Source organism: Pleuronectes platessa, unplaced genomic scaffold, assembly GCF_947347685.1.
Source record: "Pleuronectes platessa unplaced genomic scaffold, fPlePla1.1 scaffold_27, whole genome shotgun sequence".
Classification (NCBI taxonomy): Eukaryota; Metazoa; Chordata; class Actinopteri; order Pleuronectiformes; family Pleuronectidae; genus Pleuronectes; species Pleuronectes platessa.
The window spans coordinates 1,443,159-1,456,578 of NW_026519162.1; the positions used below are offsets into that span (position 1 = coordinate 1,443,159).

Genomic DNA, 13,420 nt, shown 5'->3' on the forward strand with positions numbered 1-13,420 from the left:
TCATTCCATATATAAGTAAAAAATATTCACATGTAAAATATAAGATTCATAAACATATTTCCGATGCACACACAAATAGAAAAAAAATTCACAAATATATGCATGTAAAAGTATTTGCAATCTTCATCAAATACATATTTGGAGCTTGTTACATTCATATATAAACTGTTGGACCTGCATTTACAAAGTGCTTTTAATTTGTAAACCTCGCTGCATTTGTGTGTGAGACTTTTGAGACTTTTGAGACTCCCCTGACGCGACTCTGTTTCACGAATGCATTTTTTCTAAGAGGGGATCGTCTGTAGCCAATCAGATGTCTCACTCCTGTACAGCCCCCCACTGCACTGGAGGACTACAGGCCGGTGGCACTATATATAGAAACTACACTACTTATATATAGAAAACAGCCCATGTGTGAAGTCTGCGGAGATACAGAGATGACAAGTTGGCAACATCAAACAACGTACAGAGTGTAGATTTCCATGGGCTTTAATAGAACACAAAGCACTTGGGCCTACAGACAGAAGGAGGATTTGTCTAAGGCTGCTTTGATTCAGTCTCTACAGTGAGGGGGAAAGCAGTGGCTCTCTCATAGAAGCTGTGCTTTCATCTTATTTTGCCAGTTTGAATCTAGTTTACATGCTTGTTGCAGTTGCTCAGAGACGCAGTAGAGGCAGTCGTAGAGTCAGTGGAGGCAGTGGATGGTCCGCTGGGGGCTGGGGGGTTGGAGTTGAACCTATTGAAGAACGTGTTCAGCTCATTCGCACGTCGTTCATCCCCAGCTGCTCCCCCATCTCTCCTCTTAAAACCAGTGATCTCCTTCATACCACTCCAGACGTCCCTGGTGTTGTTTTCCTCCAGTTTGTGCTCCAGTTTTCTTCTGAAGTTGTCCTTGCGCTCCCTGATGCTGCGCTTGAGCTCCCTTTGAACCCGTTTGAGTTCTGCTCTGTCCCGTGATCTAAAGGCCCTCTTCTTCTCATTGAGAAGGGCCTTCAGGTCGCTTGTAACCCACGGCTTGTTATTTGGGTAACAGCGGACCTCTTTAGTGGGGATGGTGTTATCGATGCAGAACCCAATGTACTCAGAGACACAGTCAGTCAGGCCATCAATGTCCTCACCATGTGGCTCATACAGAGCATCCCAGTCTGTGGCCTCCAGGGCCCCACGCAGTGTTTCCATGGCCTCATGAGACCATTTCCTCACTGTCCTCACTGTGACTGGGTGCTGCTGAATCACAGGCTTGTAAGATGGTGAGAGCAGGACTAGGTTGTGGTCTGACCTGCCCAGTGGTGGCAGGGCAGTGGAGCTGTATGCATCCTTAACATTTGCATATAGGTCCAAAGTCTTATTTTCCCGGGTGGCACATTTTACAAACTGGAAGAAGGTTGGGAGTGTGGATGAGAGGGAAGCATGATTACAGTCACCTGTGATGATGATGAAGGCCCCGGGGTGTTGTGTCTGTAATCCTGCAGTCACAGTGTGGATGACGTCACACGCTGCTTCTGCGTTCCCAGATGGAGGAATGTAAACATTGATGGCGAAAACACTGGTAAACTCCCTCGGCAAATAATATGGACGAAGTCCGACGGCAACGAGCTCGATGTCCGGTCTGCAGACACGATGTTTAAAGGTGACGTGCCCGAGGTGACACCACCTGTTGTTCACGAGCACGGCGAGTCCCCCTCCTTTCTTCTTGCCGGTCGCGATGGTGTCTCTGTCGGCTCGAACCGTCTGGAAGCCAGGAATGGTGACGTTGGAGTCCGGTATCTGCTCGTGCAACCACGTTTCCGTGAGACACACAATACTGGACTCCCTGTACTCCCTCTGTGTCCTGATGAGCGCTTCCAGTTCGTCCACTTTATTTGCCAGCGACCTCACGTTTCCAGTGATTACTGCAGGGATGAAGGGCTTAAACTTCCTCTTCTCCATCCTCCGTTTAAGCCCCGCTCTGCAGCCCCGCCGTCTCCTCTTTAGTTCCTCCGGGATGGTGGGTCTCTCTCCGGCCAAGAGGGTAGTGTGCCTCAGGGCGATCAGCTGGTCGCGGGTGTAAACAATGCCGGCGTGTGTTGCAGGCATTCTCCCAGTGATCCGAAGAGACCGAAGTGCGGTTAAAAGTTATAAAAAGTGTCCAATAAATTTCAAAAGCATCTCGTCATTGTGGGGGACGAAGATGCACAGAGCAGTGCAAAAATAAATATAAAAAACAAATCGCAAACGTTATAAAAACACAAAAAAACCGACAGTAGTACCAGGAGCTGCTACGACAGGCACCCGTTAGTACGGCGCCATGTTGCGCTGGAAGCTACTTTATCCTGTTTCTTAATTAGTTGGACACAGGGGCGTTTCTAGGTTTCTGAAAGATCCTGGGCTTAGCCCAGGGCCAAAACGTAACTGCGCATGCAATTTTTGAAAATAATAACAAATAACAAAATAAACAATGTATGCAGTTTATTAATACCAATGGTAAAAATATAGATTTTCACAAACTTCCCTTTGTCTTAACAAAAAAGTGCCTCATTCATAAGCACCAACATTAAACATTTAGATAATAAATGAGTCACATAGTCATATATGTATTCTTCACATATTTTTATTAGTTTCACAATAGTAAACAATGTCTGAAAAAGTATACAATGCAGAAATGCAGAAAGATAAGATGTTTAAAAGGCAAGAGCCTTTTAAACATCTTATCTTTCTGTAGTCATGCGTTTGTCTTTGTTCATTTCTTTTCTTCTACAGTATATCTGTCTTTACTTTACACTTTCCATATTGTGTATACTTGTACATTTGTCTGTGTATTATTAACTGTTACTCTACATGTATTGTCTTTCTTTGTTCATTTCTTGTTTGTAGTGAACTTTTTATTTTCACTCGTTTCACTGTTTCTTGCTCCTTTCTTTGGACCTTTGTCCTTTGAGCACAAGTGGGTATCTCCTCGGTTTGACTTGGGCGAACCGGTCAATGACTTCACCATGGTCTAAGCCACAAAGCGCATCCTTCTCCACTGCCATAATAGCCAAATGATGTAGCCTCTCCTGGCCCATGGTTCTCCTCAGCCAGGTGTGGACACGGCGCAGTACACTGAACGACCGCTCACACGTGCAACTGCTGACAGGTATTGTCAAGGCTGCTTGGACAACTGAGCTCAAGGTTGGGAACATGTCTGGGTGAAGTAGCTTGTAAACACTGCCCATGTCAGAAACGGCACCTTCTCTCTTTCTTCTAGAAAGGAACTGCTTTGCCACCAGGATCTCCTCTTTTTTCAATGACATTTTATAATGTGTTGCAATCAGCTCTAGGGAATCCTCACAGAAGAAATCAACGGCCGCTGGGTTGCAAGCTTGAATGCCTCGCATTAGCTCTGCCCCCACATCAGAAAATCTGCTGTTTAGCTCAGTTACCATACGGTCAAGACATGGGTACAACAGAGTTTGTTTCAGCTGGTCTTCTGTGCCCAGATGAGCCCTTGTACCCAAGGTGGACTCTATTGTAAAGTCCTCCATCACCCTCTGCTTGTGCCTGCGACCACTGTGACTCTCACATATGTTGTTGGCATCATAGATGTGTTTTGCTTCATTGTAAAGCTTGTCTGCCATTTCATTGGTTCGGATGGATTTCAGTGTGTCAAGGACTGCATCTTTAAAGAGTGTTGCTTGGGCCAAGTCCACAGAATCCTTCTGAAGGTACAGGTGCAGCCCCTCTGTAGTTGACAGCATACTCCGGAACATGACCAGCAGGTAGACATTTGAAAACCTGGACAGCTTTGACAGTAATCCGACTGCCAGAGGTGTTGCACTCTCTTCCAGGCACTTTAAAACAGCTGGCAGATTGTTGAGCATTGCTCTCACAGACTTCACCTGACATGCCCATCGGGTTTTTGACAGCTGGACAAGCTCACTCTTCTTCAAGCCCAGGAGCATCTGGACATCAGAGAATCTCTGATGGTTTACGATTGATACACTGAAGAAACAGTAGACACTCTCCAATGTCTCAAACAGGTCACTGGCTTCTGGAACAGCCCTGCACGTATGGCAGAGAACCAGGTTCAGCTCATGAGCATAGCAGTGTACGTACACTGCTTCTGGGTGTTTCTCACGAAAGCAAGCTTGAACTCCACTTACTGAACCACTCATAACGGAAGCTCCATCATAAGCCTGAGCGACACACAGGAGATCATTAAGGCCATTCGACTCCAATACATTTTCAATTGCGTCAGTGATGCACTGTGCATTCAATCCCTTAAGGGTGACAAGTTCAAGGAGACGCTCTTTGACTCCGCCGTCAGCTGTAACATAGCACACACAAACAGCAAGCTGTTCAACGTGGCCATCTCTTGCCTCATCAGCCATCACTGCATACATTTCCGATGCCTTGATCTCTTCTACGATGGTTGCAGTCACTTCATCAGCACAACATTCGATCATGCTGTTCTGCGAGGCAGGAGATAGATATGTTGAATGAGAAGGGGCCTGGTAGTTCTGGAGGAAGGGGTCAAAGGTTTCAAGGAGCTTCATTACTTCTAAAAAGTTTCCCTGATTCAGGGAGGAGCTGGTTTCATCATGACCACGGAAAGCAATGCCTTGTTTCCCTAAAAGGCTAGTGACGGCCACAATGCGCCACAGGTATTCTCTCCTTTCACTAATCTGACTGGAATTTCCAACATTCATTTGGTCAACAACATCGCCTTCTGTTAGCGTAGTTCTGTAATTCTTCCAGGCCAGGATAGATGACTTGTGGACAGCACTTGCCTCATGCTCTCGGTAGCTATCCAAGGCCCTTTTCCAGTTATTAAAGCCCTCAGTGCTGAGGAGGGCATCTTTGCTGGCTCTAGGGTTGTGTTTCCCAAAGAGCTTGCATGAGAAACAGTGTGAAGAGTTTCTGCTCAAAGAATACTCCAGCCAGTCAAAAGATTCAAACCATTTGTACTGGAAAGACCGTTGCTGCTTTCCAAAACTAGTGGAGGGGTACTGGTCCCGTCTGGGTTGCTTTGGGCCTGTTTCTCGTGTCCCTAAATCATTCTTTCCTAACAGGTTCCCTGTGCTCCCTGACCCTGAGCCACCTGTATTTCCAAAAAGGGGAAAAAAGCGAAATAAAGCTATGGCCTCCTTCTCCCCCCTTTTTTAAACATGATTAAATAAAACTCTGCTATCCACAACTTGCAATTAATGGGCACTGGCAAGGATGTATACTGGGATACACTGCTGAATATTATACAATTCTGGACTAGAGATATTGGTATAGATACTCCTCACATAGCCTAAAGGTACCTGCACTTGCACTTGCACTGTCCTCACTCTGGTCAGCAGCATCACTGGCAGCTGCATCTATGTATGCTGACTCTGCCCTTATCTCTGAAAATGTATAAAAGAATAAATAAAAAAAAGTTAAGCTGTAGCCTACTGTAAACTTAAGATCAATATTCTGTCAAATTATTGCATTTAGAAATTTTAATTTCAAACATTATAATTAGGTTACTAAAATATGTTAAATACTACATGTAAGTAGTGTCATTGTGTTGCTCGTCAGTATTGCTTCCTCCTGCTAGTTTGCCTTCATTGGTCTCGAAACCAGGTCCTCTGATTTGCGACCACAATTGACCACCAAATAAACGTGTGTGCTATTAGTTATGCCAAGGACAAAACGACCTATTTTTTGGCGCAAGTGGGAGGTCTTTACCTCTTTTTATACTGAGAGGGAATTCACCAGGTCGACTTTGTTACATAGACACTCTTAACATAGCCTACAGGTACCTGAACTTGCACTCTCCTCCCTTTGGTCTCCTGCATGAACCCTGACTGCATCCTTATCTGCTATCATACCTGAAAATGAAGGATGTGCCATTATATGCTTAAAGAGTTCAACAAGAACAAGAACAACAAAAAACCTTCTATTCCCATTACCTCCTTGGCTGCCAACCACTTTTGGAGCAAAAAACATTGAAATCCTTCTTTGTGACATTGTTGTTTGCAGGTCCCAGGGGGTTGGGACTCTACAGCAGATGTCGTTATAATTCTCTGTTAACAAACATAAATGAGTCAGTACACTTATGCAGCCGGTCTCATTCCCTGTTGCCATGAGAATCATGTATTAACATAAATATTTCTAACTGTTATTCTTTTAATTTCATATCATATCTTCATATTATGTCATCAACTTTCATGTACAAAGCGGTCATCTAGACGACAGACGAAAATAATAGATATAGTAGCAGGCTTAATGCCTCTGGTCCATCACACTACTAGTCATTCACGTTAGCTAGCTAGAGCATTCTAGCTGCAGACAAAGTACATGATATACATTTGCATTCAATTATAACATTATATACATTTACCATAAGTAAGGTTTTCAAAACGTTTACAGACATTTTAATTACTGACATATAATAAAGACATTGTGAAATCTAGGGCTTGTGCTCACTACTCACCTGTTGTAAACAGTGAGAGACTGGCTGCTGAAGTGTACTGACGCACTTGTTGCTCTGTTCTCGTGCGGTAAATGAGGGGCGTTCAAGGACCGTCGGAAAGTCGATTTTTTTTCGATTTTTTCGATTTTTTTTTTTTTTTTTACCAAACAATTAGATTCGGGGCTAATCAAATTAGATCCGGGGCTTTAGCCCCGAATAAAACAGCCTAGTGACGCCACTGGTTGGACAGCTTATCTTTTGTATGCAGGTTGTAACCTTAATTTAGCCTTTTGATAAACAAGCTATGCAAACCCCTTGGGTAAATTATAAATTATCTTTCTCACTAGTAATAGATTGTAAATAAGACTTAATAAGAATGTATTTTACAATACAACATTTTTGACCCATGTTGTGAATTAGAAGGGAAGTGAAAAAAACAGTTATTTGAAAAATACCTGAAATACTAAATGACGGAAATAATTTACTGCAAAGATATAAATAATAAATACTGAGTGGGGTCACTTTTGACCCATGTTGTCTTATTCAAATAATGAGTTCATTTATTTTCATTCATTTGTGTGCTGATTTAATCCTCAAATCAGAACACACTGATCACTATGTATGTATGTGAGTAGCATTAATGTTAATATTTCCTTATGGTTTTCTCCTCTTCAGGTGGAGGTCCAATCCTTGTCCGACTGGTCAGCCAGCGTCTCCTTCAGGTCTCTGCTGGTCAAACACTGCCAGGCAGAGTTCAGGAAGAACTTTGAAAGGGAGGGCATTTATCGGAAGAGTGGGTCCTGCCTGGAGCCAGTCAGGGACGTGAGGGTCATCGACCGGCTGAGGGAAGAGCAACTCAACGCAAAACCTTCCGGACGCCTCCTCAATAGCATCAAGTTTATTGGGGAGCTGTTCCTCTCAAAGGTTCTGGACGAGAAAGCCATGTACTGCTGCATCAGGAGGCTGCTGCAGAACGGAGACGGGCCATCTCTGGAGAGCCTCTGTGAGCTCCTCCAGCACATCCAGCAGGACCTGGAGGTGGTCACGTCTCTGGACTCCTACTATAACCAGCTGAGGTTCATCAATGAAAACTCATGTGGGAAATACAACTTATACACTTATAAATCTTATACAGAGATATTTGTAAATGGACAGAAACCCCCCACTGCAACCCCTGCTCCTACTCTGTATAATGTACACTGGGTGACATCATGCCCTGAAAAAGTCTTTACTCTGTTAGGGGTTTATAATATGTTGTCGACTAATGAATAAAATGTTTTAAATTTTATTTGAGTGTTTTAATGTCTTGCATGCAGCTGCCCTCACATTTCAATTAAAACACATGTGGGAAATACAACTTATACATTTCCCCTTTTCCCAATAATCAATGATAAGCACAGATGACTGGAGAATTTCTGGGACAACATTTGACAAAAGTACTTATCCTGAACTGAACATCAAATCTAAATGAGAATTCAGTAAAAAAAAAACAAAAAAAAAAACATGTTTGATATACAGGAGCCAATTAGACTTAATTAATGAGAAGCTTTTACAAAAGAAGGCTTGTAAGTGTTACGATGAACTAAAGTAACTTGAATGTGCTGCCATGGCAGAGCATCATTAGTTTGGTTTATGAAAAAAACTTTGAACATTAGAATAGTTAACTCCATGGACATTCTGTAACCAGGTAAAGATCTCATTGAGTTAAATCTCTCACAAGACAGATGTGGCCAAGAAGGCAGTAACACATTGTTACAACAGACAGAATACGAACACACACATACAGCGGTCATACAAAACATACACAACACACATGCAATCTTCTGAGCATAATTAACGTGTTACGGATCATCATAACGTGAAATATGATCACGTTGTAATGTGAAAACTTTCCAGTTATCTTATCACCAGCCCTCGAGTGGTGGTACACCCCCCCCCCCTTACATATACATGTATGTACACAGGTAAAGAGGAAACAACTCGGACAGAGTTTTATATATAGAAAACAGCCCATGTGTGAAGTCTGCGGAGATACAGAGATGACAAGTTGGCAACATCAAACAACGTACAGAGTGTAGATTTCCATGGGCTTTAATAGAACACAAAGCACTTGGGCCTACAGACAGAAGGAGGATTTGTCTAAGGCTGCTTTGATTCAGTCTCTACAGTGAGGGGGGAAGCAGTGGCTCTCTCATAGAAGCTGTGCTTTCATCTTATTTTGCCAGTTTGAATCTAGTTTACATGCTTGTTGCAGTTGTCATCTTATTTTTCAATTCTCTATCCCTCTGTCGGATCACCACTTGTCTCTTTTGGCATTTCAGAGATGATTTACATTAATGTCTGCATTTTGTCTCTGCTTTATTTAAACAGGTGATATTTCAGTTATTCCAGGCTAAGTCTCGTAAATTATATAAATTGTCCCTGTCAACCCATCAAAATTCAGACTCGTGTTTGAAAGGGAAAGTCCACTTGCTCCACAGGTTTCACACACAGGGTTTTATTGAGCAGAGGCCAATCAGGCTGTTTAAAGTGTGTTTGTTTGAAGGGACTGATCACAGCTGCAGCTCTGTGGAGATAAGATATATCTGAGGTCCAGATCAATACATGTGACTGCTGCAGCGACTGGAGGTCAAATGTACTGAAGTTAGACAGAATAATTACAATGTACAGAAGAAAAACACTGTGAAGGAAACTTTATTTTTTAATATATCTTATTCTAAGATTTAGAATCTGATAGATAGGTCAAATGACCAAAAGGAGAGAGTAAAGTGTTAAACATTTCTAAAATACAGTTTCTGTAATCCAACACCCACCTGTGAAAGTTTTCTCATGTTCAAAAAGCACTGAACAGAAAAAGAAAAGAGAGGAATAGAGGGTTCTGTTGGAAACTCCTTTTCACAAAATTACCAGATTATGATGGAGCATGCCTACCCCCTAGTGGCCAAAAGAAGGAAAATCCAAAACTGATTTTGACCACTGTTGAAGTTTCTGACTGATGATGCTTTCAGAATAAAATCCAATTTCATGACTCACTAATGTGAAATACAATTTTTCCCATGTCAGATATTAATATTTTTTAATTTGCCAGTCTTATCTTTTACATGTGTAGATGAATTGTCTGTGATCTTTTGTTTTCTTTCCAGCTTGCTCTGAACTGCTGGCTTGGGAGACAAAATAATCATTTAGAAAATCCAGAAGCAAAAGCTTGTTGATTAAATTATCAATCAAGCATTTCGTTAGAATATTGAAAAGTGAAGAATTCCTGATCTCCTCTTAATGTCTGTTTATTTTCTAAATGATTCGTCTTTGAGTTTTGGATCACTGGTCAGTCTCAAAATAAGTTTAGAGACATCATCTTGAGCTCTCAAAACTAAAATGTTACTTTATTGACTAAATAAATGTATATATTGATACAAATAAATGACATGACCAAGATTCTGACCATAGAAATAATATAATTTGCAGTTTAGTTATGAAACGAGGAGGTGGCTCTATTGTGGCAAGCATAAAATCCACCTAATTAAGTATTATGATTAAAAGTCATAAATCATAACCAGCATTACTGCTCTATTACCAGCTAACGGAGGGCTTCACCTCCATATTCAACCTCTCCCTAAATCTCTCGACAGTCCCCTCCTGCTTCAAGCAGGCCACCATCATCCCCATACCTAAGAAATCATCCATCACCTGCTTAAACGACTACCGCCCTGTAGCACTGACCTCCACCATCATGAAGTGCTTCGAGCGGCTGGTCAAAAGCCACATCTGCTCGACCCTTCCGAACCCCCTTGACCCCTTCCAATTTGCGTACCGCCCAAACCGATCCACGGACGATGCCATCGCCCCGACAACACACACCACCCTCTCCCACCTGAAGAAGGCCAACACATATGTGAGGATGCTGTTCGTGGACTACAGCTCCGCATTCAACACAATTGTGCCTGCCAAGCTCGTCCCCAAGCTCAGGAGCCTGGGTCTTAAAACCCCCCTGTGTAACTGGATCTTGGACTTCCTGACGAGCAGACCCCAGGTGGTGAGCTCCTCGGTGTGTTCATCACAGATGACCTGACCTGGTATCATCGGCTGCCATCTCCCTTCCGTGCAAGGCATCTACAGCACAAGATGCCTGAGAAGAGCACTGAAGATCATCAAGGACCAGAGCCACACAGGCTGTGGACTTCTCACACTGCTGCTGTCTGGCAGACGTTACCGGAGCATCCGAGCACGGACTACCAGACACACAAACAGCTTCTTCCCCCAGGCCATTAGGCTTCTGAACAATCAACACTGACCCTCTGAACAGTCACCATATACATTCTGCTCCCCCACTCATACAAATACACTTACTTCACATATATTCATATTATTTAATTTAATATTCCCCACTCCTTCACCCTGTAAACTGCTGCTTCATTTGACTATGTTTTAAAGAGTAGAGTAGGAGCCAGAGCTTTCAGCCATCAAGCCCCTCTGCTGTGGAATAATCTACCACTTTCAGTTCGGGAAGCAGACACCATCTGTATGTTTAAAAGTAGGCTTAAAACCTTCCTATTTGATAAAGCTTATAGTTAGAGCTAATTAGTGCGGCAGAACATTACTTGTCCTATGTTCTAAACTAGGAAGCATTTAGTTTAAAGGCATAGAGGTATTGATGTCTAATCTACTGAGTGGGCCACATGGTTTTCATAGAACTACCATACAAACCAGTAGCCAGTCAGATTTACCTTGAGCCTCAGTGTACCCTCAAGTTCGGCCTGTATCATTGATTACAAGGCAAAAAACCCTGATGACAGTAAGGTGCGAAGGGAATTTATGACACATGACACACGGAGCTTCTCTTTCCAGCTTCTCCCTCCTCTTCTCCATCCTTATCACATCAAAGTAATTAATATTTCATCAATACATGTTTGTGACCCTTGTTCCCCTTCCCCGGAATCTCTTTGCCTTATCGCCAGCATATCCAGCGCCGCAGCTGTGGCCGCACCATGGATTACGATTTGTGGATCGCGTATCAGAGGTCGAAATGTTGGATCGCCTGTGGTGGATTCTATATCGTGTGGGCTGATCGTAATGATAATGGAGGATCCTTTATCGCGTTGGCATCAGATAATGGTTGTGGACCACGACCGAGGTGGCAGGTGACAATGGATCCTGACTGGCGGTAGAGGACAATGACTTTGGACTATAGTGGATCCGATCTGGATGATGGATCATGATCTTGCTGGCTGCTGACCATAGACTATGATTGCAGCAGGACTGCTTGACATATAGTTTTGAAGTTATCCTTCAAAATGTTTACCCTCATTAATGCTGCTAAAAACTTTAATCTTGATGATGTTTTCGTACACTTGACATCTATTGCCCTTCTGTCAGTCCTGGGAGAGGGATCCCTCACATGTGGCTCTCTCTGAGGTTTCTACGTATTTTTACCCTGTAAAAGGGTTTTAGTAGTTTTTCCTTACTCTTGCTGATGGTTAAGGACAGAGGATGTCAGACCATGTTGAAGCCCTATGAGACAAATTGTGATTTGTGAATATGGGATATACAAATAACGATTTTCAATTTCAATATTTAATAAAATCATATTTAGTGGCTTGTGTGTATATACACACAGTATATGCATATAGATCTATATATCTATATGTATATATATTCCCTGATGCTGTCAGAACACAAGAACCTGCTGAATGTTGCATCAGTAAATTCTGTTGTAACGTGCACGACTGGCAGATATGATATAGAAAGTCCCAGCAGCAACACGCACAGTATTGTAATCACACAAGAACACTTTGATGAATGTTTTGTTGTAATTTGAAATTAATCACAGGGCTTTTACATTTTGGTTTGAATCCAATCAATCATTGATTGTTAAGATATGAGTCAATAATCTCATTATGTGTCTAAGACAACATTTGATGACTGAAAACCTTAATTCACCAAAGTGTCGTGTTTGATTTATAAGGAAAAGGTCTTTGTACAATGTACTCAGTACTTGTGTTAAATAAAAAAACGGTTCAATCACATGAACTGTGGCTTCAACATAACAGACAAATTCAGTAGTGATACAAGTCCTGTCCCGGTCTTCTACTTCACAAACTGACACACAACGCAGGTAGACCACAAAGGATAGACCGGTTACAAATAGAGCCAAATCCTAATATACATAATATCAAGGCTTTTTACTTAAAATGTCAAGACTTAAACAAATTATAGAGAAACACATTGAAAACAAACTCCTCATGAACTGAAAGAATCAGAGTCAGTGTTGACGTCTGCCTGCAGATGGCGGAAGAACTGTATATGAACATGAAAACAAGTAGAATAGAATAAAGAAGAAACGTGAGACAGAAGTTCTCTGTTGTACAGATTTTATAATAAGACCAGGGATCCTGGTGTAATGAGATAAAAACATGTGCATCAGTGTCTGTATCTTTACTGATGCAACATTCAGCAGGTTCATGTGTTCTGACAGCATCAGGGGATATATATATATAGATATATAGATCTATATGCATATACCGTGTATATAAACACAAGCCACTAAATATGATTCCATTAAATATTCATATGTTAAAGGGGTGGATACCTCCTCTTACTCCAAAAGGGGACACAAATATACATTTACATGTCTTCAAAGATAAATAACTTAAGGGTTGTTTCAGTATCATTGAAGAACATTTTGGACAAGCTGCAGATTTTTTGACGACTTACTGCTGGAGCATGATAGTTATGAATTACAATAGTCCAGTCTGGATGTAACAAAGGCGTGGACTAGTTTTTCTGCATCTTTTTGCGAAGTACATGTCTGATTTTTTAGATATTACGCAAGTGGAAAAAGGCGGTCCTAGAAATTAGTTGTAGGTGAGAATTAAAGGACAAATCAGGATCGAAGATCACTCACCAGTTCCTGACTGTTTCATTGAAAGCAAGGGCAATGTCGTCTAAGATACAGGTTGTTGGTTTAGAACCTGAGATTATTTTGGTAAACTGATCCTGGGTGATCAGAGTACTGTTAAA

The 13,420-nt window shown here is 42.0% G+C and overlaps 1 protein-coding gene across 1 annotated transcript; it reads right to left on the reverse strand.

Annotated features, from left to right (window-relative positions):
- Positions 1 to 2,876: 2,876 nt before the first annotated feature.
- Positions 2,877 to 6,503, reverse strand: LOC128436443 (zinc finger MYM-type protein 1-like). Its single transcript, XM_053418179.1, has 5 exons — positions 6,425 to 6,503; positions 5,901 to 6,014; positions 5,751 to 5,819; positions 5,268 to 5,351; positions 2,877 to 5,059 (listed from the first exon to the last, which is right to left on the reverse strand). Exons 2-5 carry the CDS (start codon positions 5,956 to 5,958, stop codon positions 2,877 to 2,879), a joined length of 2,394 nt encoding a protein of 797 aa, XP_053274154.1. The 5' UTR covers positions 5,959 to 6,014; positions 6,425 to 6,503.
- Positions 6,504 to 13,420: the final 6,917 nt, after the last annotated feature.

What these genes read in the sequence shown, in the direction of transcription:
- LOC128436443 (XM_053418179.1), bottom strand. Translation starts at nt 5,958, where the DNA reads ATGTCACAAAGAAGGATTTCAATGTTTTTTGCTCCAAAAGTGGTTGGC. An exon ending in AGTGGTTGGCAGCCAAGGAG is followed by an intron (nt 5,820 to 5,900) that starts GTAATGGGAATA and finishes CTTCATTTTCAG; the next exon opens with GTATGATAGCAGATAAGGAT. An exon ending in CAGTGCAAGTGCAAGTGCAG is followed by an intron (nt 5,060 to 5,267) that starts GTACCTTTAGGC and finishes TTGGAAATACAG; the next exon opens with GTGGCTCAGGGTCAGGGAGC.